The following is a 25000-nucleotide window of genomic DNA, read 5'->3' on the forward strand; positions in this document are numbered from 1 at the left end:
ATTCTGAAAACAGTCCAGAAATAAACACACACACACACATACACTGACATGTTGGTGTTAGCTTGCCTGAAAGGTGGCATTTTCTCCTCTTCCTCATCCTCCCAATACTGCTCCTCTTCTTATTCCTCATTCTCTTCCTCCTCCTCCTCCTCCTCCTCCTCCTCTGCTTAGCTCTGTAATTCCATCAGACTGAAATCCTCTCATCCTCAATACTCTGCTGCCGTTGCAGGAGAGTACAGTTGCGCAAACTTATTTGAGATGGCTTCACGTAGCCTTTTAGTGTAGATGGGGTCGCCGACGGGCCTATTCACTATTTGCTGAAAATGCTCAACTACGTCATTGCAACATTGCATATGACAGTACTGAGAGCCTTAAGTAACAGATTAAGACATAGGCATTACATTTTTGGTGACAGTAAGGTTATAACATAGGCTCTGCGCGGAGGGGTTACAGTAACTTAACTGTGGTGTGATCAAATTTCAGACGGTCCGTTTGTCTGCTGGTTGGTATGATATGGTATGGTATGGTATACCAGTGTTTCTCAAAGTGGGGTGCAAGCCCCCCTGTGGGGGGCATGGAGGCATCGCAGGGGGGGCGTGAGACATCTGATTTTGGATTCCCCCCCCCCCCGAGGAAATTATTTCCTGTCTCGCCAATAAGCAATACATTTTAAGCCCTCACCAACATTATATTATATTATCAATTGTCATGAATTTGAATAGCATAGGAAATGAACACGTCCCTTGTTTTATCTCACCAGTCACCTTTCCTTTGGTTATGCGCAGCGCAGCGATCGTAAATCAATCAGTCTGCGCGACAGTCTACTGCTGATGCTTGGGGGGGCTTGGACGCATCCAGACCCTCCAAAGGGGGGAATGATGGGAAAAGTTTGAGAACCACTGTGGTATACAGTGATCAGGGATGTGATTTCAAGTGGTGTGTTGTGTGTTGGTAGGTATGGTACAGTGATCAGGATGGAGCCTTATCCTTACAGTATATGTGGTGCATTTGTTCATGTGTGCGTCTGTGTGTGTGTGTGTGTGTGTGTGTGTGTGTGTGTGTGTGTGTGTGTGTGTGTGTGTGTGTGTGTGTGTGTGTGTGTGTGTGTGTGTGTGTGTGTGTGTGTGCATGTGTGTGTGTGCGTGCACGTGTGTGTGTGCGTGCCTGCCTGCGTGCGTGCCTGCCTGCGCGAGCGTGTGTGTGTGTAGGTTTGATGGTGGACATGAGCATTTACATATGTATGTATGTCTATGTCTGTGTGTGTGTGTGTGTGTGTGTGTGTGTGTGTGTGTGTGTGTGTGTGTGTGTGTGTGTGTGTGTGTGTGTGTGTGTGTGTGTGTGTGTGTGTGTGTGTGTGTGTGTGTAGGTTCGATGGAGGGCGTGAGCACATGTTTCCTATGGAGTTCTTCTTCCCTCCCCATCGCACCTGTCTGATCTGCTCTGACGAAGCGTCTGGCTGCCACTATGGGGCCCTCACGTGTGGAAGCTGCAAAGTCTTCTTCAAGAGGGCTGCAGAAGGTACAACACACGCACACACGCACACACACACACACACACACACACGCACGCACACATGCACACACACACACACACACACACGCACGCACACACACACACACACACACACACACACACACACACACACACACACACACACACACACACACACACACACACACACACACACACACACACACACACAGACAAGCATGCACACACACGGACACATTTATACACACACAGACAAGCATGGACACACACACACACGCATGCACACACAAACAACGTACACATGCACACGCAGGCACGCATACACCCACACACACCCACATGCACACACCCACCCACACGCCCACAAATGTACAAACAAACGTGCATATGCAAGAACATGGACACAATGTTATGCAAACAAACTTGCAGCGATGCGCCAGCTTGTGCAATCCCAGATGTAGTATGCATACACAACACGTGCGCTCACTCTTCTGTAAAAGTATAATAACTTTTCCCTCCACTTTATTCCTAACCAACGACGGAAAGGAGTGGGCATTTGAAACAGAAGCAGTGTTAACTTAACTTAAGACACAGGAAAGGCAAATGGCATGATACAGATGAGGAGATGCACATGAATGAAAGTTATATGACAATTTAATTATCAACTGCAAGGTAACATTACATTTAACTCAAGGTTACTGTAGGTTACACAGGGTACAGTGAAATTAAATACAGTTTACCCAAGATAGATAGACAGAGAGAGAGAGAGGGGGAGAGAGGGAGAGAAAGACAGAGATTGGAGCCCCTTTAGAGATGGAAAGAGACTCCCAGATGAATTTCTAAGGTGAGCTTATATACGGCAACCCCCCCACCCCAAAAGTGTCCTTTGTCTTTCTAGGGCCAGTGGCACCCCAGGTGTTTGAGCCACCACATAGCATGGGGGGAGATGACCCCTTAAGTCAACTTTACTGAGATAACATCAAACAGTGACAGCAACAATATCAGTTCTGGGTCATCCAATAATCTCCATATTTACAGTTGACCCTTTGATACAATGGGATATGTCAAAATCGCATTGGATCACAAACAATGGATGACTGGAGATGATAATGTTGATGGCTGGTGGAACCTGGTACTGTTTCACACAGGGCACTGATGAATGTAAACTGACATCAGTGTCTCTGTGTGGCTACGAGTGACTAAAAGTTCTCTCTTGAGGGGTCCGTCACAGCAGGCATCCTTTATCATGGAGGGGTGTCGAATTCTGGCAGTCTTCTTATCTTATCAGTCTTTTCAGAGTTTAGGCATTTGCATACAGAATGATTGACTGAGAGACACAGCATATGGCTTGAAACAGCTGCATCAGAGGTTTTCATTGAAATAGTTAAAATACATTACACTTGTAATTTCATCCCAGCTACAGTCTTCTGGTCTGTTACAGAATATATTCACATATTTAGCATCACATTGGTGTTTACATTATTGTCAGAGAAGAAATGAACAGTAGTGTGTCCTATGAGTGTTATCTCACTTGTTGCTAACTGAGGCCATTTAATTAATGCTTCTTTGCCTCAGGCCTTTTTTTGCTCAGGGCAGGCAACAGGGCAGGGCTTCACATTTTTCCCCATTGTAGACTCATTGACTGTACTTTGCAGCCTTGCTACTTACATAATGGCACCAGCTCATTTGCAACCTCAAATAGATACAGTGCCCTCCATAATTATTGGCACCCCTGGTTGAGATGTGTTAAAAGCCTTAAAATAAATTCAGTGTTTATTGCAGAAGAATACTGTCACACTGAAAAATTTAGGAAAATGTAGCCTTCAACTCAAATGAATTGTAGGAAAATAAAAAAAATCCCTGACTAAAAAATAATTCTTTTTCATTAAATCACCTGTTCCACAATTATTGGCACCCTTAACAATTCCCAGGAAATAAATATAATTGAAGCATTTCTGTCATTTCTACAGTAGTTTACAAAGTTTACCAGAGTATGTAGGAACATTTAATTAGTAATTCATCACTTCCTGTTTCCCTGGGGTATAAATATGACGTGACACCGAGGCCATTTCTCTTATCCACTCTTAAACATGGGAAAGACAAAGGAACACAGCATACAAGTAAGGCAGATGTGCGTCGACCTTCACAGGTCAGGCAGAGGCTACAAGAAGATTGCCACTCAACTGCAGCTGCCCATATCCACTGTGAGAGGAATAATTACGAAGTTCAAAACAACTGGAACAGTGGTAAACAAGCCTGGACGAGGACCCAAGTTTATTTTGCCACCACGCACAGTGAGGAGGATGGTAAGAGAAATCAAAAGATCTCCAAAGCTCACTGTTACAGAATTACAACAAATGGTAGCATCCTGGGGTCACAAAGTGTCCAAATCAACCATCAGGCGCTGTCTACACGCCAACAAGCTGTTTGGGAGGCATGCACGGAGAAAACCTTTCCTCACCCACAATCATAAACGCAAACGTCTGGAGTTCGCCAAGCGGTATTGGGGCTTCAACTGGGACCGTGTGCTTTGGTCAGATGAGACCAAGATTGAGCTATTTGGCAACAAACACTCTAAGTGGGTCTGGCGTGCCACGAAAGATGCGCATGCTGAAAAGCACCTCATACCCACTGTGAAGTATGGGGGTGGGTCAGTGATGCTGTGGGGCTGTTTCGCTTCCACAGGCCCTGGGAACCTTGTTAGGGTGCATGGCATCATGAATGCTTTGAAATACCAGGACATTTTAAATCAAAATCTGTTGCCCTCTGCCCGAAAGCTGAAGATGGGTCGTCACTGGGTCTTTCAGCAGGACAATGACCCTAAACATATGGCCAAATCTACACAGAAATGGTTCACCAGACACAAAATCAAGCTCCTCCCATGGCCATCTCAGTCCCCAGACCTCAACCCCATTGAGAACCTGTGGGGTGAGCTGAAGAGGAGAGTACAGAGGAGAGGACCCAGGTCTCTGGATGATTTAGAGAGATTCTGCAAAGAGGAATGGCTGAAGATCCCTCTTTCTGTCTTTTCCCATCTTGTGAAACATTATAGGAGAAGATTATGTGCTGTTTTGTTGGCAAAAGGGGGTTGTACAAAATATTAACAACAGGGGTGCTAATAATTGTGATACACATTATTTGATGTCAAATAATTATTTCTTTATGTGGGATTTTTTCCCCACTGAATAAATGCACTTGTATTGAAGGTTGGATTTTTCTCTTTTTTTCCATTAAGGTCCCATATTATTTAGAAAAAAATAATAATAATTGGAAGCTAAAAAACACATCTTAACCAGGGGTGCCAATAATAATGGAGGGCACTGTAACTTTTAGTTAGGACACATAATCAGGTAAATATTCTTCCACACAATATTTGGTTGTAGGTAATAATACTAAAAGCAAGGCCTTTGCGGTTTCACACATAAACAGCTCTAGTCTTCAAACAGCTATCCGATGCACACAACTAACGAGCCAGCACAACATAAAGTCTACTGCTCTAGTAAGTCTATGCAAAGAAGGACAGCCTTTTAGACGAGCCTAAACGGTTCCAACCTGCAAACAGCCTGTCTATGGCTTTATAAGCACACACAACAGCTAAGACATATTATATAACCTTTCAACTTTCACATGTGCAGTATGAATATAACAGGCATTGTGAATAATTTCTTGAAGGTGGCGAGGTAAACAGCCAAGGTGATAACTTTTAAAACGTGAAAATGCCCCGTGCGCAATTTACTAAAGCCACGCGGTGGGGACACAGTAATGCATTACATGGCTATGAGAAATCTATGCTCATTAGCAAGCAAACGTGTCTTCTTACCACACCGCTGCGTTGTGACTTTGTCTGCGTTTAATTGCGCTGATCCGTGGGCATCTCACTTCGAAATAAACTCTTAAGATGGCGTGAACACATCTGGTCAAAACCTGTGTGAATACATACTGGGAGAAATACACAAATCATCCATCATACGCATAGTGGAGCAACGGTCTGAAAATCATAGGCATGTCGTGAACGTTTGTGGATTTTCTCCTTCTTGGAGGTGGAGGGGGTCCTGCGCGATATCTTTCAGAGGTCGGCGAGTCACACGAGCTGCTTTGGTCATTATCAGTCTCGAGTGATGCGCGACGCTTGAGAAAGTATGGCGGAGGATGCCCGAGTCCAAGTTGCCAACATTTTTGCGCGTCATGTCCTGCTTTGTTGCAGGATTTACAACATTTGCTGTGATCGCTTACTTTTCGCCTATAGCGCTTCTTTTGGGGCCTTTGTTTGCTCGACCTTGCAAGGCATCGGAGAGCAGCCACACTGCGCTCTTTTAGAGAGGCGTCGCTAACCACAGCTTTTGTCTCGGCATCACATGGAGCGCGGGCAGATGTGCCAGCGGCATCGGTGCACTTGTGGAAGTTGCCTTAGGGCGAAGAAACGAGCCGTACAACTTCTCACATTAAGACTCTGTGAGTCGCGTTTATTAAGTTATTGTAACTGACTAAAAACATGGCGCCGCGCATGACAGAAAAGCCGGCAACATTAAACGTCATCGGAACTCTTAAAGGGACCGCGACTATAAAGTGAACAGAACAGTGGAGATGACGAACAGCATAACATATAACCGAATACACAAATGATTAAGTGAATTATGTCAGTTGAGAAAGCACTACACATGCCCCCCCAGAATTCACATTAAGAGAGAACCTGAAAGAAAAAAAAGAATAATAAGTTAGTTCATCAACGGCGTGGGGGGCGAATCAAACGCCCAGTGCGGCTCCGCTGAATGAGAGAAGGCGGAACTGCCCCCTCTGTGTCTGTCAGTAGGCCACCCCTGCGGCATGGCCGAGGGGCAGGAGGGATGGGAAGAGGGGGCCTAGTCGGAGGCCGTCCCCGTCTCGGGGGTTGCGCCAACTCGACAGGCCTGGCCAGATCTAGGTGAGCTGGTTTAAGGCGGTCCACAGATACACATTCATGCCTGCCTCCAATGTCTACCACAAAGTGCTTGTCCCCCGCTTCCACAACGCGGAAAGGGCCCTCGTAAGGCGGACGGAGAGGTCCGCGGTGGCTATCCACTCGAATAAAAACATAGCCAGCAGACTGAAGGCCACTGGGGACGTGAGAGTTCGGTAAACAGTGGCGGGAGGTAGGAAGTGGAGCAAACAACCTGGCATTGTCCAACAGGGTGGAGCGCTGGAGTGTGGCCGACCAAGGGCTCGTGGTGTTGGGGACAAACTCCCCGGGGACCCGTAGTGGCTGGCCATAGACCAGTTCCGCGGAGGAGGCCTGGAGGTCTTCCTTAGGTGCAGTCCTGATGCCCAGCATGACCCATGGGAGCCTGTCAGCCCAGGAACAGTCCTTCAGGCCAGAACGTAGAGAGGCTTTCAGTGACCTATGAAAACGTTCACAGAGGCCATTACTCTGGGGATGGTAGGCCGTGGTGCGGTGGAGTTTAACCCCCAAGCTCCCTGCGATAGTGTTCCAAAGCTCAGAGGTAAACTGAGCGCCTCGGTCTGAGGAAATGTCCGATGGGGTGCCAAAACGTGACACCCAGGTGCCAATAAATGCCCGTGCCACATCAGCTGCTGTTGTTGATGACAGTGGAACAGCCTCAGCCCACCTCGTCGTCCTGTCGACCATAGTGAGCACGTGAGTGTAACCGTGCGAGGGTGGAAGTGGGCCAACTAGGTCGATGTTGACGTGGTCGAAACGTCGTTCTGGCACCTGAAACTGTTCCAGTGGCGCTTTGGTGTGGCGGTGTACTTTGCCACGCTGGCATCCCATACAGGTGCGCGCCCAGCCCCTCACGTCCTTTTTCAGTCCGCGCCACACGAACTTGGCTGACACCAACTTGACCGAGGCCTTGGTTCCTGGGTGTGAGAGGCCATGGATGGTGTCAAAAACAGGCTGCTTCCACTTCGCAGGTACCACCGGCCTAGGAGAGCCCAAGGAGATGTCACAGAGCAGAGTAGTGCCAGCCTCGTCGAACGTCACATCCTGTAGCTGTAGTCCAGTAACAGATGAGCGAAGAGCCTGCACTCCTGGGTCCGCGGCCTGCTCTGCTGCCATGCCGCTGTAGTCCAGGCCGAGGTGGACCGCCGCCGCAAGAGCACGGGAGAGGCAGTCAGCGACAGGGTTGTGCTTGCCAGAGAGGTGTGTAATGTCCGTAGTGAACTCGGAAATGTAAGTGAGCTGCCGCTGTTGTCTACCAGACCATGGCTGAGTGACTTTGGACATGGCAAAAGTCAGCGGCTTGTGGTCCACAAAGACAGTGAACTGGCGTCCCTCCAGCAGTGAACGAAAGTGTCGGATGGCCAGGTAAACACCCAGTAGCTCTCGGTCGAAGGTGCTATACTTCCGTTCACTGGGACGCAACTGCCTGCTGAAAAAGGCGAGAGGTTGCCAAGCGTCACCCACCCATTGCTCGAAGACCGCACCGACCGCGTAGTCAGAGGCGTCCGTGGTCAGTGCAATCGGGACGGAGGAGGCGGGATGGGCCAACATGGCGGCCTTAGCCAGGGCTGTTTTGGCGTCCGCAAAAGCCTTGTCTCTCTCCGGGCTCCAGTCCACAGTGTGTTTAGGCTTGCCGCCTTTCAGAGCCTCATACAAGGGTCGCATGGTTTGGGCGGCCCTGGGGAGAAAACGGTGGTAAAAGTTCACCATGCCCAGGAACTCCTGTAAAGCTCTGATGGTTACTGGGCGTGGGAAAGCGGTGATGGCCTCCACTTTCGAGGGAAGAGGAACGATCCCGTCCTTCGTGACTCTGTGCCCCAGAAAGTCTATGGCGGACAGGCCGAACTCGCACTTGGCCGGATTGATGATGAGCCCGTGCTCGGTAAGCCGCTCAAACAGAGTGCGAAGGTGCGAAAGGTGTTCTGAAGGTGATGTGCTGGCCACCAGGATGTCGTCAAGGTACACAAACACAAAGGGCAGATCCTGTAACACAGAGTCCATGAGCCGTTGGAAAGTTTGAGCAGCGTTCTTGAGCCCGAATGGTGTGCGCAGGAATTCAAACAAACCAAATGGCGTGATCACAGCTGTCTTTGGGATGTCGAGAGGGTGTACGGGCACCTGATGGTATCCTCTGATCAAGTCCACTTTGGAAAAAATGAGCTTGCCAGCCAGGTGTGCTGAAAAATCTTGGATGTGGGGCACTGGGTAGCGGTCGGGCGTTGTCGCGTCGTTGAGCCGTCGGTAGTCCCCGCAAGGACGCCAGCCCCCTCCAGGTTTGGGGACTAGATGCAGGGGGGAGGCCCAAGGACTGTTGGAGCGTCGCACAATCCCCAGGCGCTCCATGGACTCGAACTCCGTCTTGGCCACGGCAAGCTTGTTCGGCTCGAGGCGTCGAGCGCGGGCGTATACAGGCGGGCCAGTAGTGTCGATGTGGTGCTCGACACCGTGCTTGGCCGTGGAAGAGGAGAAGGTGGGCTGAGTGAGTGCAGGGAACTCGGCGAGCAGGCGTTGGAAACTGTCGGTGACAGAGAGCAGGCTGGAGAGGTGTACTGCGTCAGAGTCGCTGAGCGCGCAGGCATAAGAACAGAAAGTGACGGCGTCGATCAAGCGCTGATTTTTAACGTCCACTAACAGTCCATATGCGCACAAAAAATCTGAACCCAAGAGGGGAACAGCAACCTTGGCTGTCACAAAGTCCCAGCTAAAGCGTTGCCCTCCAAAACACAGTTCAACATGTCTAGTGCCGTACGTACGGATAGGGCTTCCATTGGCGGCTTCCATGGGGGGGCCGTGGGTGTCTGCAACCACGTCCACCTGTGAAGCAGGCAGTAGACTCCGCTGTGCCCCTGTGTCGCAGAGGAATCGCCGGCCGGAGATGGAGTCGTGGATGAAGAGTAGCCTGCCGGCATGGCCGACGCTCACGGCCACTAGTGAGCGCCGGCCTTGGCGTTTCCCGTTCCATTGAAGCTGCATGGAGAACGGCATTGCTTGGCCTTGGAGCCAAACCTGGCATGGTAGTAGCACAAACCAGAAGACTGCTGCCGACGCGGGGCCGCTGCTGCGATGAGCAGGTGATCATCCTCCAGAACATCAGATACAGCACCAGCAGGGAGGAGAGCAGCTGCACAGGGTTGTTGTTGACTAGCCAGGAAACACTTGTCAGCCTCAGCGGCCAGTTCTCTGCAATCCGTGCTGGCAGTGTTGGCCAAAGCAGCTCTCACATGAGCAGGCAGCTGGCGCAGGAAAAGGTGGAGGAAAAGGAAATCTGGCTTGTTGTCGCCAAGCAGATCGAGCATTCGGTCCATTAGCTCTGAGGGCTTGCTATCGCCGAGCCCTTGAAGAGAGAAAAGTCTACTTGCCCTCTCAGTGTCAGACAGTTCGAAAGTTTTCAGCAACTTTTCCTTCAGAGTTTGATATTTCCTTGTCAGAGGAGGACGTTTAAGAAGGCTCACCACTCTCGAAGCCGTAGAACTTCCGAGGGCAGACACCACGTAGTAGTATTGCGTTTCGTCGGCGGTTATCTGACGCAAGGCAAACTGTGCCTCAGTTTGAGCGAACCAGGCTGAGGGAGAGGATTCCCAGAACTCGGGGAGCTTGAGAGACACAGCGTTGGCGGTCATGTCGATCTGGATACGTCCAGTAAGCAAACGTCGGGGGTCACCAGTGTGGAAGTTGCCTTAGGGCGAAGAAACGAGCCGTACAACTTCTCACATTAAGACTCTGTGAGTCGCGTTTATTAAGTTATTGTAACTGACTAAAAACATGGCGCCGCGCATGACAGAAAAGCCGGCAACATTAAACGTCATCGGAACTCTTAAAGGGACCGCGACTATAAAGTGAACAGAACAGTGGAGATGACGAACAGCATAACATATAACCGAATACACAAATGATTAAGTGAATTATGTCAGTTGAGAAAGCACTACAAACTCACGATTCATTTTCCAATTTATGAATTCCATATTTTTCACAACAGTTGCAAGGCAATCATTCAGCCGTTCAATTTTCTCATTTTGTTCTTCAATCACTTTCTGCTGCTTCTCAAACAGTATATGCATAATGCCTTCAGAATATTTGCGTTGCTTTGCTTTTGTCTTACGCATGCCATAAAACAACCAGTAATGATATATATCTTCCTCCTTAGATTCTACCGTAATGCGTTTGGTAGCCAGTTTATCTAATGTATCAGCCAAATTGCATTTCACTGCGTTCAGAAGTTTACTTCTGCCCAAATGTTTGTCCATTCTGCATGGGAAGGATAGCTGAAGCTTCTGAATTTGCTGGTGAGATTTTATCACTTTCTCAATGTACTTGAAATGAGTTAGATTCCTACTCACCAACCCTCAGATTTGTTCACACGTCCCAATGCAGAATTGTTTTCGTTAATCTGACTCCAAATTTTTGCGCATCCAGGTATCACGTCGGGCGCACCACTGTAAAAGTATAATAACTTTTCCCTCCACTTTATTCCTAACCAACGACGGAAAGGAGTGGGCATTTGAAACAGAAGCAGTGTTAACTTAACTTAAGACACAGGAAAGGCAAATGGCATGATACAGATGAGGAGATGCAAATGAATGAAAGTTATATGACAATTTAATTATCAACTGCAAGGTAACATTACATTTAACTCAAGGTTACTGTAGGTTACATAGGGTACAGTGAAATTAAATACAGTTTACCCAAGATAGATAGACAGAGAGAGAGAGAGGGAAAGAGGGAGAGAAAGACAGAGATTGGAGCCCCTTTAGAGATGGAAAGAGACTCCCAGAGGAATTTCTCAGGTGAGCTTATATACGGCAACCCCCCCACCCCAAAAGTGTCCTTTGTCTTTCTAGGGCCAGTGGCACCCCAGGTGTTTGAGCCACCACATAGCATGGGGGGAGATGACCCCTTAAGTCAACTTTACTGAGATAACATCAAACAGTGACAGCAACAATATCAGTTCTGGGTCATCCAATAATCTCCATATTTACAGAGGGCTACATAAGCAAACACTCCTAGCCTCTATCATGGCTGTGCTGTGCAGTCAACTAGATCTCTGAGCTGCACGCATTAGCATTATGTAATTGTGCAATTGTGCAATTTTTGAAAATCACACCCCGTCTATGCTTTGTGCATTCAATAAAAGGCAGAATAAGTAAGCGATGCTGATAGGAGCAACAACAGCTGCCTCTGAGATGACTTCACGCTCACACGCTCATCACCATTTAGAGTCTCTCTCTCTCTCTCTCTCTCTCTCTCTCTCTCTCTCTCTCTCTCTCTCTCTCTCTTTCTCTATCTTTCTCTCTCGCTGCTTCACTTGAGGGACTTTGATCGACTATAAATACGATCTTCGAATTTTGTATTAATCATGATTGCATCTTCTATTAATCATGATTTCATCTTCAATTAATCATGATACATTTTCGTTCTCCCTGGAGAACGGACTTCCCATGATCGTGCGTCTCTCGCAGGGGAGTGGTTGTCCACGTGGTGGAACAATCATCAATAGACCTTCATGGAACGTCAGTGCTTCATTCGCGTGAGCGGACCACTGCAATCAAGAATCTGAGATAGCTGGATTACATGGTGTATGCGGCAAGATCGCTGCCCATGGTGCTGAAGCACTGCCATGGCAGAGAAATGTCAACGCGGTAGACATTCTCGAGCTCGGTAGTACAGAGCGCCACTGAGAGCTCGGGCAGTATCTGTGCCTGCAGATATGTGCGAGGTCTGAGCAGACACCCCCAAAGGAGTAAGGTGAACTGGGGAGGAAGCTAGGGCAGGACGCCTGATGAATCGACCGAACAGCGACGGAAGGCAGGTGAACGGGGAGGTGGTGGGTGCAATCGAGAAAGCAAATTTCTGACTGGAGACAGGTGAGCAGAGAATAAAGCCTGGCTCAAACTACACGATTGTCGGCCCGATTATCGGCAGAAAACACCCGTTACGACAATCGGTGGAACGTTACCCCCAGGACCATTGCAAGCGATTGTCGGCAAAGATTTCCTCGTTGTGTGTGACATTCTAAGATAGAACTTTGGCAGCTCAAAGAGTCGCCGATCGCAAATTGTAGAAATATTTGCGACTGGAAATAGAACGTCGGGCATTGTCTTGGTGGTTGCGAGCAGATTGACAGTTGCAATTCTCTTCTAGTGTGTGGTGCACCCCGATGTCAAAATCACACACACAATTGTGAGTTGTGTAGTTTGAGCCTGGCTTAAATGCTGTGTATTTAATTAAGGGGCGTTCCAAGTTTCAGTGCTCTGAAATTACACTGAATGATGGCTGAGTGGAGAATGAGATTCAGGTAGTTGAATAGGCGTGCCTATCTTTTGGCCCTGATTTCCGACGAATGACAGTTGAGCGGAGAAGAAAATGCAGGGGTTAGGGTATGTCAAATTTCAAGGCGTCTCCCGAACTTCCGTTTTTAACAAAACGTGCATTTATCAAATTCTAAATGCCTCATTTGGAACGTCAGGGTGCTTGGTATGCTACCAAGAAGGTATGGAGGTTGCTGCATCTTCAATTTTCCCTGATGAGCCTTGTTGATGCCTCATTGGCATTGTGGGCCTTTTCTTCAGAAATTGTGACCATAATGGTATCAATGTTACTTGACGGGTGAGCGCAAAGCACATTTATAGCAGCTGTTATACATGCACGCACACACGCCACGCACGCACGCACACACACACACGCACACACACACACACACACACACACACACACACTTTTGTAGCGTCCTATCTTCCACATTCATGAAAGGGTTGTTATGGATGTTGAGTCATGTCTTATGAAGCTGTCATAAATGCTTCATGTGCAGTTTATAACTGTTGCTATGAATGTATTATGCATTTACCCATCAAGTAGAGTGTTACCAAAATAATTTAGCTTTGAATGCAGGGGGCTAGTTAATATAATTTGGCTTCTCAGCAAACATACCAGTAATGATGAACAGAGCTACAGTTGAACAGACCTACAGTAGCAACAGACCTAAAGTATCCGCTTACACTAAAATAGTTTCTCATCACTGAGACTGTCACAGTGTATAGTCACATTACCCCTGTTGTTTGCTTTGGGTTTAGCTCTATAATTCCCTTGAATTGGCAATCAGTCTTCAACAGCTTAGGAGTCTCAAAGATTTTAATTATGTGTACCGTCTGCTTTGGTTCCCATCTGCTTGAGTTCCTTTACAGTTTGCCATGTTTTCTGGCTCAGTACATCGTCTGCTGCTTAATATTGTCTTTCCCTACTTTTTACGTAACCTGGCTCACATGAAGGAGTTAATCATCCGTTCTGCAATTTCAACTGCTCTTGCCAGCTATGTGGTTTCGACAAAGCTAAGCTCCACAGATAGCGCTTTCAGGCCGACCAGAACGGAGCCGGTGCCGGTGCCCGCACCAGTTACGTTCGGCACTAAAGTGCTTATCTGTGAACTGCCCATGTTCATACCGGGCTCTGATTTTTTTCCGCACGTGACTGTGTTACCCGGATGAACCTGCTGACGTGTTGTCGTCACGGTTTGCGGAGAAAAACGCTCTGGTTTGCGGAAATGGGCACCGGCACGATTCTCAGTCGGCCTGAATGCGCTATCAGAGATTTGGGAGGCCCACCTATTTGTGACGGTTAGCTGACTTAGAAAGGTTAGCTGAAGGTTGGGAAGGTTAGCTGAAGCTGATGAACCAATCAAGATTTATGGGCAGGATTTTCAGAGATGGTTAAAAGTAGTCATAACGCGACAGTTGTTTCAGACCAAATTTGCGGCTCGCGTGGAGAAGTGGTTGAAAGAAGAATCTGTGAGTGGTTGAAGTAGCACGTCATTAAAAAATGACAGCTAAGTGGTTTGTCCAGTCATATAGGATTTTTGATGAAGTCAAGCCTTTGGACAGGCAACCTGTATGGCCCTCTTTCAGATGAATGTGTGTGAAGCAAGATGATTCCACTGGCGAGAGCCAGGGAAACTTGTATTGCCTTGAGAGTTTTATATATGCAAATACAAGTAAATAAAGCTTGCACAGTGTGATTCACGTTTGCTTGTACTTGGCTGGCTTCAAGTCTGCCTCTTTGAAATGACTATGAATTATATGGACATAATGTACATATGGTCATAATTAATTCACCTCAATTGAAACTAATGATGTTTTTAATGCTCTTGGTTATACTACAGTGGTCAGATGACATCATGATTATGACGTCATGCATATTTTAGGTTAAACAGCAAACTGTTTAAGTTGACAAAAGTCTTGTTAGAATTGATAGATTTTTGGTTGGTATTGCCCTTTTACACGGTGCTATGACCTGTATGAAGCTTCATATAAATGCAAACATAGAGAGTCACACACAACCAACACACAGACAGACACACACACGCACAGAGACACACACACACACACACACACACACACACACACACACACACACACACACACACACACACACACACACACACACACACACACACACACACACACACACACACACACACACACACACACACACACACACACACACACACACACACACACACACACACACACACACACGGTACTATCATTACAAATAATGTTGCTGTCAAATTTTCACAGTCGTGCTGAAAGTTCATCTTCCCATCTTCTCTTTCCCTACCCCCCCCCTCCTTCTCTCTCTCTCTCTCCCTCCCTCCCTCCCTCTCTCTCATCCCTTAAACTCCTTGCCTGCCTGCCTGCCTGCCTGCCTGTCAATCATTGCCATGCAGGTAAACAGAAGTATCTGTGTGCGAGCCGAAACGACTGCACCATCGACAAGCTGAGGAGGAAGAACTGTCCATCCTGTCGCCTGAAGAAGTGCTTCGAGGCAGGCATGAGCCTGGGAGGTAAAGCACAGTTCATGATCCAAAAGTTCCTCTTTGCACGGGGCCCGCATCCCCCAGTATATAGCTATAGAGTACAACCACTACAGGTGTCAAAAAAACAAACAGGAAATCGGAGTGCTTCAGGGTCTTCACCTTTTCCCAGTGTAGGGACTGTCTAACTTGTTCAGGGTAGGAAATCTGAGGCACTCAAGGCTACAATTTTTATACTTTTTATACTTTCTATACTTTTTATACCTTAATGCCTTTTATGCCTATGCGTTTCAGCCCTTATCGCCCTCTTCTGGCCGTCAATCTTGGGTTCAGAAAGTTACTAAAAAAGGCCCAAAGACACACATACTGTACACGCATGCATGCATGCACGCATGCACGCACACACAAACACACACACCCACAAGCACACCCAAAGAAGCCAAACACACACAGGTAAGTAGCATGACACCCAGGGGTCCAGAACGAGAGCTACTGGCTGACATTGGCTACCTGACATCAGCGTGCCTCGCCTCAGCTCATCGCAGCTCAGCTCAGCTCTGCTCCTGCCTGTAATTCTCCTTCCATTCCTGCCTTTCTTTTTCGGACTCCGTCTCTTATCCTCTTCAGCACTCACAAAAGAGCCCCCAGAAAGCGGCTTTTCAAAGATGGCCGCCCCAACAGGCAGCCTTTGGCGCTCTATTCAATTTTCACCCCGGCATGTGTTTTTCTGAATCATGTGGAAAGGGGGCTCAGGTAGGAGATGGGGAGATGGGATAGGATGGGGAAGGGATGGGAGAAGGTTGGCGTGGGTGGAGGTTGGCTGCGGGTGTGGGTGTAGGTCGGTGCAGGCGTGTGTGTGTGTTGGGGGGGGTGTAGGCCCGCTGACAGGGGGGGTCAAAGGGGTATGTTGTCCCGGGCCCAGGGAGATAGGGGCACAAGAATTGGGCCCCATTACATTATATGTATTAGGGAGGTGGGCCCTTTCAGATGACTTTGTCCTGGGCCCAGCGAAAGCTGTCAGCGGCCCTGTGTGTGTGTGTGTGTGTGTGTGTGTGTGGGGGGGGGGGGGTCTATCAGGGGGTAGGTGTGAGTCCTTCACTACAAGAGGATAGAAGTCTCTGAATGGGGGGTAATTTGTCTACCAGCTGGGTGAAGACTTTGGGGAAGGCTGGGGAAGGGATGCTGGTAGGAGCTTAAGGGTGGTGGTTATGGTAGTTGTGTGTGTGTGTGTGTGTGTGTGTGTGTGTGTGTGTGTGTGTGTGTGTGTATGTGTGTGTGTGTGTGTGTGTGTGCGTGCGTGTGTGCGTGTGTGTGTGTGTGTGTGTGTGTGTGTGTGCGTGTGTATGTCGGGGGTGGTGGCTGGAGTGATGATTACAGTGACAGTGTGTGTTTGTGTGTGTGTGTGTGTGTGTGTGTGTGTGTGTGTGTGTGTGTGTGTGTGTGTGTGTGTGTGTGTGTGTGTGTGTGTGTATGTCGGGGGTGGTGGCTGGAGTGATGATTACGGTGACAGTGTGTGTTTGTGTGGGTGGGTGTGGGTTGTTGGGTGGAGGGTGAAGATGTGACATAATTCTCTAATGTGCTGATTGCCTCCGAACACAACTACCCCCTGTCCCTCTGTCACCTCCTACAGTAAACACCTCCCCTCCCTCGGCCTCCTTTGCGCTCCTATAAAAGAGCACGGCTCTACTCTCTCCTCTCGCCTCCTTACGTACCTCTCCCCCTCTCCTCTCCCCCTCTCCTCTCCTCCTCACCTCCTGTCTTCTTTCACGTCTCGCCTCTCTCCCCTCTCCCCTCTCTCCTCTCCCTCTCTCCTCCCGCCTTCTCCTCTCCCCTCTCTTCTCTCGTCTTCTTTCACATCTCACCTCTCTCCCCTCTCTCCTCTCCCCTCCTATCTTGCTACTCCTTTCAGCTTACTTAATAAAAGGTCCAACTAGCTAAAAATGGCATGCCATCTTCCCCCACTCACTCCACTCTTTTTTTCTTCTTCTTCTTCTTTCGTCCTTCGCCCTGTTCTGTCTATTGTGAGGCAGTGTCGTGATCGTGTTCCCACTTTTCCGTTGGTTCTTGTCATGCTCTCTTTTTCCTCACCGCAAGCCGTCTTCTTGGAAGCCTGTCTGTGATTGGTCCAAAATCACCTCATTTTCCTCATTATCCCGTGACCGAAATTAACCCCTTGACTGACATTACATGGACCATTTTCCAGTGATGTCAATAGCGGTGACTTTGTGGCCTACATATCAAGTAGGCCTAAATTGGCCCCTCTATTATAGAAGATAGCTACATATGCTATACAAGAGTACTATTTATTTTGTCTGAGACGCCTGACGAAGACCCGGTAAGGTGAAACCGGTCTGCGTTTTTAGACTATGACCCAGTTTACAATAAAGGGTTTTTAGCTTAAAGAATTTTATTTCTCCTTGACTCATATGCAAGAGTTGCCTGAAGTAGGCCTAGTGGCCACCAAGTCTACAAAAGTATTATTTATTTATTCTTTATACTGTCATGTTTTATGGAAGACTAGTATGTATAGAGTCTGAGAGTAGTAGTCCAAATACAAGGTACTAGTATACGTATATAGTTTACGTACATGTGTATGTTGCTTTTTTTGGAGCAATGCAGTGAAGACTTCACTAATCACTTACATATTGACTACTAATATATTGATTACTAACATATCGATTGGTATGAAATGACTGATATTCGGAAAGGATCCTGTGATGAATATCGATGTCAAGCTGTTATGATATTGATTTGAAACATAACATTGGTAATATTGAACTTAATAATAAATGAGGGACTTTTCCTAAGTGCTTGACTTGAATGTAACACACACACACACTCACACACACACACACACACACACACACACACACACACACACACACACACACACACACACACACACACACACACACACACACACACACACACACACACACACACACACACACACACACACACACACACACACACACACACAAGTAAAAGGCTGTCCAGAACTTTGTGTTGGAAAAGTGTATCACTAGTAGCACAGTCCTACGTTATCACTGCTTTGTGTGGCCCATGAGTTTGGGTGTGTGTACAAGGCCAGAGTGAAGTTGCTAAGTGATTGCATAGATTTTAGAAGTCACTCTGACACAAGCTGTTCGACGAAATTAGAGCCCACACACAGCACAACAACTCAGTGAGCCTCGCTAATCGCACAGTGCACACACACACACACACACACACGCACACGCACACGCACACGCACAAGCGCGCACACATGCACACACACACACACACACACACACACACACACACACACACACACACACACACACACACACACACATGCACACATGCATGCATGCAACCACACACACCCAGTAACACACAGCTACACAATGCAATGATGGACAGATGGGAAATGAAAGAGTGATGGGAGTAGAGTGCTGAGGTGAGACAGGAGTGGAGATGCACACATATTGGTAGAGATTGAGATACCAAACAGGAGAGAAAGAGAGGAGGAAGGAATACAGGGAGGGAAAAGAGGAGGTAGAGAGATATACAGAGAGTGTGGGTGGGGGAGAGAGAGAGAGAGATAGAGAGAAGGAGATACAGAGAGGGGGCAGGCAGAGTGTTGGTAGGGGAGAGAGAGAGAGAGAGACAGACAGACAGACAGACAGATAGAGCAATCTGGATTGAGAGAGAGGGAGAGACCGACAGACAAAAAGACAGACAGACAGACAGAACGATCTGGATTCAGAGAGACAGAGAGAGAGAGACAGACAGACAGAGCTGATGAGAGAGAGACAAGATTCCTGGAATTAGTTAATGATCCCAAGGTTGTGCTCTTTGCCGCGTGTGTACACTGACATTAAGTGAACGGGGGCGGCAAGCTTGCGTCAAAAAAAAAAAAGGTCAGCGCAACCTGACCTCTTAACCAGATTGGCGTTTCTGATTTCCTGTTTACATTCCACCTGTTCGGCACACGCAGCAGGAATTTTTAATCATCTTCTCTCCTCGGCTATACTTTCATTCAGGCCCGCTGACAGAGGGGGACAAAGGGGTATGTTGTCCCGGGCCCAGGGAGACAGAGGGCCCAGAATTGAGTTTTCATTGCATTGTATACATACAATGTGTATTGGATGGGGGAGCCCTTTCTGATGACTTTGTCCTGGGCCCAGCAAAAGCTGTCATCGGCCCTTCTTTCATTATATTTGACTGAAGACTGCCTCATTACCTGGGAGTTATAAATAAATTAGACAGACTTCGACTTGGGCTGTTTCAACAGAGTTGGTTTGCTAAGCTCCCTGGGACGATTACTTGGATGATGACTTTTTGATTTTGATATTATATTCTTCCAAATGAAATGATAGTGAAGGCAAGACACCTCTTTGTTTGTGTTGAAAGGTGATTGACTGAGGACCCGTTTTTTGACGCTTTTGGACAAACTCTCTCCCTGCTCTCACTCTGCTTGTGTGTGTGTGTGTGTGTGTGTGTGTGTGTGTGTGTGTGTGTGTGTGTGTGTGTGTGTGTGTGTGTGTGTGTGTGTGTGTGTGTGTGTGTGTGTGTGTGTGTGTGTGTGCTCGCGTGTGCGTTTGTGTATGTGTGTGTGTGTTGCGCACGTTTGTTTGTGTTTGTATGTGTATACATATTTCTTTCCCTCTCCTTCCCTTTCTCTCTTTCTACCATAACTATCTCTTTTCTCCCTCCCTACCTCTCCCTGTCAAACATAAGCACACAAACACACACACACACACACACACACACACACACACACACACACACACACACACACACACACACACACACACACACACACACACACACACACACACACACACACACACACACACACACACACACACACACAGACACAGGCACTAGACACAACACAACACTACTCTCTAACGCTTTGTCAGAATGACCCTTTATTGTCACACATTAGCCACACACCGCGATGCTTATTTCACGTCGCCATAACAACCGGTCTTGCCGTCACATCTCTTCATGCTCGTTTTGCCGCCTCATTTTCCACTCCTGGCCTGGGCCTATGAATGTGTTTAAAGCTCTGCACCTGGCTGGTACCGTACCCTCGGCTGCCCTTTGTCTCCCTGCCCCAGTTACTGCAGTAAGGGCGTATTTTTGGGTGGCACCACACCGTGCACACTAGTGACTGACTCACCGACTTTGGAATTATTTACCAGGTCAAAATAGTAGTCCATTTACATGTGAAAGAGTACCAAAGGTTGCAGATGATCTACAGGTGGAGAGGGTGTGAAGATGTGGGATTTAATAGAGAGTTGAGAGAGGGGGGGGGGGCGGGGGGTGCTGGTAGCCTGATTTTACCAGACCACATTAATTACTTCGTAAGTCACTTTAGTTCTGGGTCCTCGGTGCCCTGGATCACTTGGGCAGGAAGAGTGAGCTCAGCTCTGGTTTGAAATGAGCTCTGACCAATCGCTAACTGTAGACATTCATGACGTATGTTATTATGCTCCCAAGTGCGTTCGCTTATTGCTTATCGCTTATAACACCGGTGGTCTGAAAACCGATTGAAACCCTCCCCAGAGAAGCGTAATCAGACTATTCGTGGATTACGAAATCATTCAAAATGAATGGTCTCTGGGGTGGATTTCTTGAAACCATAGTTAGCTACTTTGTTGTTTGCAATGCAACTTGCCATTGACAACTACCCAAGTTGCTAACTGGCGAACAACTACGCTTTCGAGAAATGCACCTCTGGCTTGTCAGCCTAGGGTGCTGCTGGTACACCACAGGCAGTTCTGGGGACATTGGGGGTGTATTTTCATAATTTGGTGGGCAGCCGTGGCCTATTGGTTAGGCAGATGGTCTTACGAGCAGAGGGTTGCAGGTTTGAATATCACACCAAACCTACCTAAACTTCCATTGATGGCTGAAGTGCCTTTGAGCAAGACACCTATCTCCACACTGCTCCCTAACCAATACCCTGTGCAAAACTATGCCCTGTACCCAGTGTACACTATATTGTAGTTGAACAGCCAGCACAGTTCTACATGTAGGCTATTTCAGGAGGGTGTGTGTGTGTGTGTGTGTGTGTGCGTGTGTGCGTGCGTGCGTGCATGCGTGCGTGTGTGCGTGCGTGAGTACATGTGACTATTTCTTTCTCTGCCCGTAGTAAGTTGTTTCGCGCGTGCACATTAGGTGACTGATGTAAGTGGGTGTTGTGGGTGACTACCCTACCCATCTGCACAGAGCTACAGGCAGGAACACCCATTCTACCCAGCCCCTCTTGTCAGGAGCTCTAGTTTAGGCATCGTGTCGCAGGCAAAGACTTTTAAATCTTCATTTCTGAGGCGGCTTCGTGACTAGAGTACCGCTATTACCGTGGTGATCAGGTCTGCTCGGCCTGACATCTCTTCAAACTAGTTTGCTCTAGCAAATTGCCCCCATTGCTTTAAGTGCAAGTGCTAATCGACATGGTTTGGATCCGATAATGCTGTGTTGTCAGCCGTGAACAACTAGATGTGTGTGCGCTGCATGCGTGCATGCGTGCATGCGTGCATGCGTGCCTGCGTGCGTGCGTGTGTGTGTGTGCGTGTGTGTGTGCGCGTGTGTGTGTTAAAAAACTCTCTTACTACTCATCCAAGTGAACAAGTTAACTATGCCTCTCCACCCTTCCGCTACCATAGTTCTTGCCATACTTTAGGCTTTATCGAAATGTTTTCCCCCTATTGCGTCCACAATGGCTTTAAATTTATTATTATATCATAATATTGTAAAGGTTATTCACTACTAGGGTTAGTAGCTATTTAAGTGTATTGAAGGTTGTTTATATTATTAAAGGTGCTCTGTGTAGGATGGTGCTCAGAGTAGGTATTGGATATGCTGCTCATTGAACATGGGCTGCTTATTGCCAAATTCTGTCTTTTCATAAATATTTACCAAGTAATAAACTAATATTCACTAGTATGACCAAAGTACAGCAAGTTTTGCAGCCAAAAATGTCTTTTTGAATTTCTGAACATTCAAAATGGCGGACAATGGAGAAGATCCCCCTTTTCATGAATGAAAAGTGCAATTTTCCCTGTGATAATAAATACTTAGAAATTGATGGTAGTGATAAATATTTGTGAAAAATGTAACATTTGTGAATGGTTAGCATGAATTCTGTAAATAAACTTCTAAAATATTACACAGTGCAAGGTTGAAACATGTTACTTAGTGGTGCTTCAAATGCAGAGTATGTAATTTTCAGTTTACTTCAAGAATTTGTGTATGCTGTATTTTCGATCACCATTAGTTTCTAAGTATTAATTATGACTGGCAAAGTGTCTCTTCTCCATGTCCACAATTTTTAGCAGCAAAACTCACTGCTAAACTTACTGTACTTTGCTCAGACCAGTAAATATTTATCGTAAGGTCGCCCAATTCCGCCCACCCTCTAACTGTGTCCGCTTTTGGTTACGTAGCTCATTAACGTCATTCCCCTACCAAGTAGGACGACAGAGAAGGAAACAAAAGCTAAGCTCCCACATGCTAAGGGTTATAAAGTAATTTACGACCTGGAAATGTAATATATAAGTAGTAGTTTTGTTTATTAGTAAATATTCATTAAAAGATCATATTTGGGCATGGGCAACATAGTTGCAATGCCTACTTCGGCCACAATCCTTCATACTCTCCTTTCAAATAAAAAAAAGGACAATGCTTCATTCAGTCACTTCTGTAACTTGAACCATTCCTCATTGCGAGAGTGAAGCAGGCTTTCGGTGTTGAGCTCCAGAGCCAGGCATTCCGCTCACGTCTCCCCCAGCCGTAAGCAGCAGCTAGTGGAGCTGAGCTCCGAGCGGACTGGAGGGGAGGCACAAAGTATGTGGCAGGGTGCCGGGTGCCGGAGAAGACTTGTCTCCCTTTCGCCACTTCCTCTTCTCTCTCTCTCTCTCTCTCTCTCTCTCTCTCTCTCTCTCTCTCTCTCTCTCTCTCTCTCTCTCTCTCTCTCTCTCTCTCTCTCTCTCTCTCTCTCTCTCTCTCTCTCCACTCCACCCCCTCTCTCTCCACTACCCCCCCTTCTCTCTCAACTCCTCTACTCCACTCCTCTCTCTCTCTCTCTCTCTCTCTCTCTCTCTCTCTCTCTCTCTCTCTCTCTCTCTCTCTCTCCCGCTCCCCCGCCTCTCTCTCTCCACCCCCCTCTCTCTCAACTCCTCTACTCCACTCCTCTCTCTCTCTCTCTCTCTCTCTCTCTCTCTCTCTCTCTCCTCTCTCTCTCTCTCTCTCTCTCTCTCTCTCTCTCTCTCTCTCTCTCTCTCTCTCTCCTCCCATCAGAATCTGATTTATTTCACTGAGCTTACTTGCCAGACAATGTACGGAGTGGGAGGCCTGGTCTTCTTTTCTTTATGCTGACTATGAATCAAGTGAATCAAGTAAAACATTCATATTTTACCCTTTTGGCTAGTAATACATGCTCCTCCCCTGTACCCCATTTTAACATCATTTACAGTATTTCATACTTGTGTTTTGAACAGTGTGTCTCTGTCGGTAGTGGAAAAAGAAAGTGGAGGAATAGCACTGAACAACTGCTGCACGCACGCACGCACGCACACACACACACACACACACACACACACACACACACACACACACACACACACACACACACACACACACACACACAAAGATCAGTTGCGTCAATGCATAGTGCAATGGCTAAGTCATGGCCAACTGGCTAGTTGGGATCAGTGCCAGTCCGTACAGTACAGTACATTTCTGTTCTAAATAGGCAGAGCTCCAGCTTAAGCATAGAGCAGGCTTCTGTGTGTGTGTGTGTGTGTGTGTGTGTGTGTGTGCGTGCGTGCGTCTGTGCGTGCGTGCGTGCGTGCGTGCGTGCGTGCGCGAGCGCATGTGTTTTGGGATGTGTGAGTGTGTGGCGTGCTTGCGTGTGTTTTGGGGTGTGTCAGTGTGTGGTAGTTGCACAGTGCACAGTTGTTTGTCTGTGTTGTTACAGTAACATGTGGTGTGAGTACAGAGGACAGTAGGAGGAAACAGGAAATTAAAATAAATGTCTTCAATTTCCATTGAAGCATGAAGCACTCAGCACACGATTGACAAATCAAAATATATATATTTTTAATTTTGTGTCAAAATGAAAAGCCTTGAATCTCTTGAAAAGGCAGAGAGGGAGGAGTTGGCAATGAAGTGACTCCACCATGAACTCTGTGTGTGTGTGTGTGTGTGTGTGTGTGTGTGTGTGTGTGTGTGTGTGTGTGTGTGTGTGTGTGTGTGTGTGTGTGTGTGTGTGTGTGTGTGTGTGTGTGTGTGTGTATGCGTGTGTGTGTGTGTGTTTGCGTGCATGTGTGCGTGCGTGTGCTTAAATGTGTGTTGTGTTCATGTCTATTTATATGTGGTTCCCTCCACCATGTAGCCCGAAAGCTGAAGAAGATTGGCCAGCTGAGGGAAGCAGAGGAGCAGGGAGGGGCGGTGGCTGTGGCAGGAGGAGCCCAGGGCCCCAACATGGAGGTCCCCAGGATGATGTCACCCAAGCCTGGCCTGTCCTTCCACTCGCACCCCGTCTTCCTCAACATCCTCCAGGTGACCACCTCTCCCCATTCATGCCTGGTCTGCCTATTCCTCAACGAGTAAAAGTCTTCAATAATTGTGTTTTTTGTGTGTTTCTTCATTGTGTTCTGTTTCCTCTACCTCCCGGCTGTGTTTTTGCCCTGAAAAACACGCTTTATCTTCCTTGTGGCAGTAAAATATTGCTGCCTGGAAAGTTGCTGTAGCCCCTTAATGCATGCTGTAGCATC

General features: G+C 47.5%; 1 protein-coding gene across 2 annotated transcripts in view; it reads left to right on the forward strand.

Moving 5' to 3' along the window:
- ar (androgen receptor) overlaps nucleotides 1–25000 on the forward strand; it is a 58063-nt gene that overhangs the window by 18497 nt on the left and 14566 nt on the right. For both annotated transcript variants that reach the window (XM_063203078.1, XM_063203077.1), the window contains exons 2-4: nucleotides 1367–1518; nucleotides 15144–15260; nucleotides 24619–24785. In XM_063203078.1, the coding sequence (XP_063059148.1) occupies nucleotides 1367–1518; nucleotides 15144–15260; nucleotides 24619–24785 (436 nt within the window). The remainder of the gene's footprint in view (nucleotides 1–1366; nucleotides 1519–15143; nucleotides 15261–24618; nucleotides 24786–25000) is intronic.

This window comes from Engraulis encrasicolus, chromosome 7, assembly GCF_034702125.1.
Source record: "Engraulis encrasicolus isolate BLACKSEA-1 chromosome 7, IST_EnEncr_1.0, whole genome shotgun sequence".
In the NCBI taxonomy this organism is placed as follows: domain Eukaryota; kingdom Metazoa; phylum Chordata; class Actinopteri; order Clupeiformes; family Engraulidae; genus Engraulis; species Engraulis encrasicolus.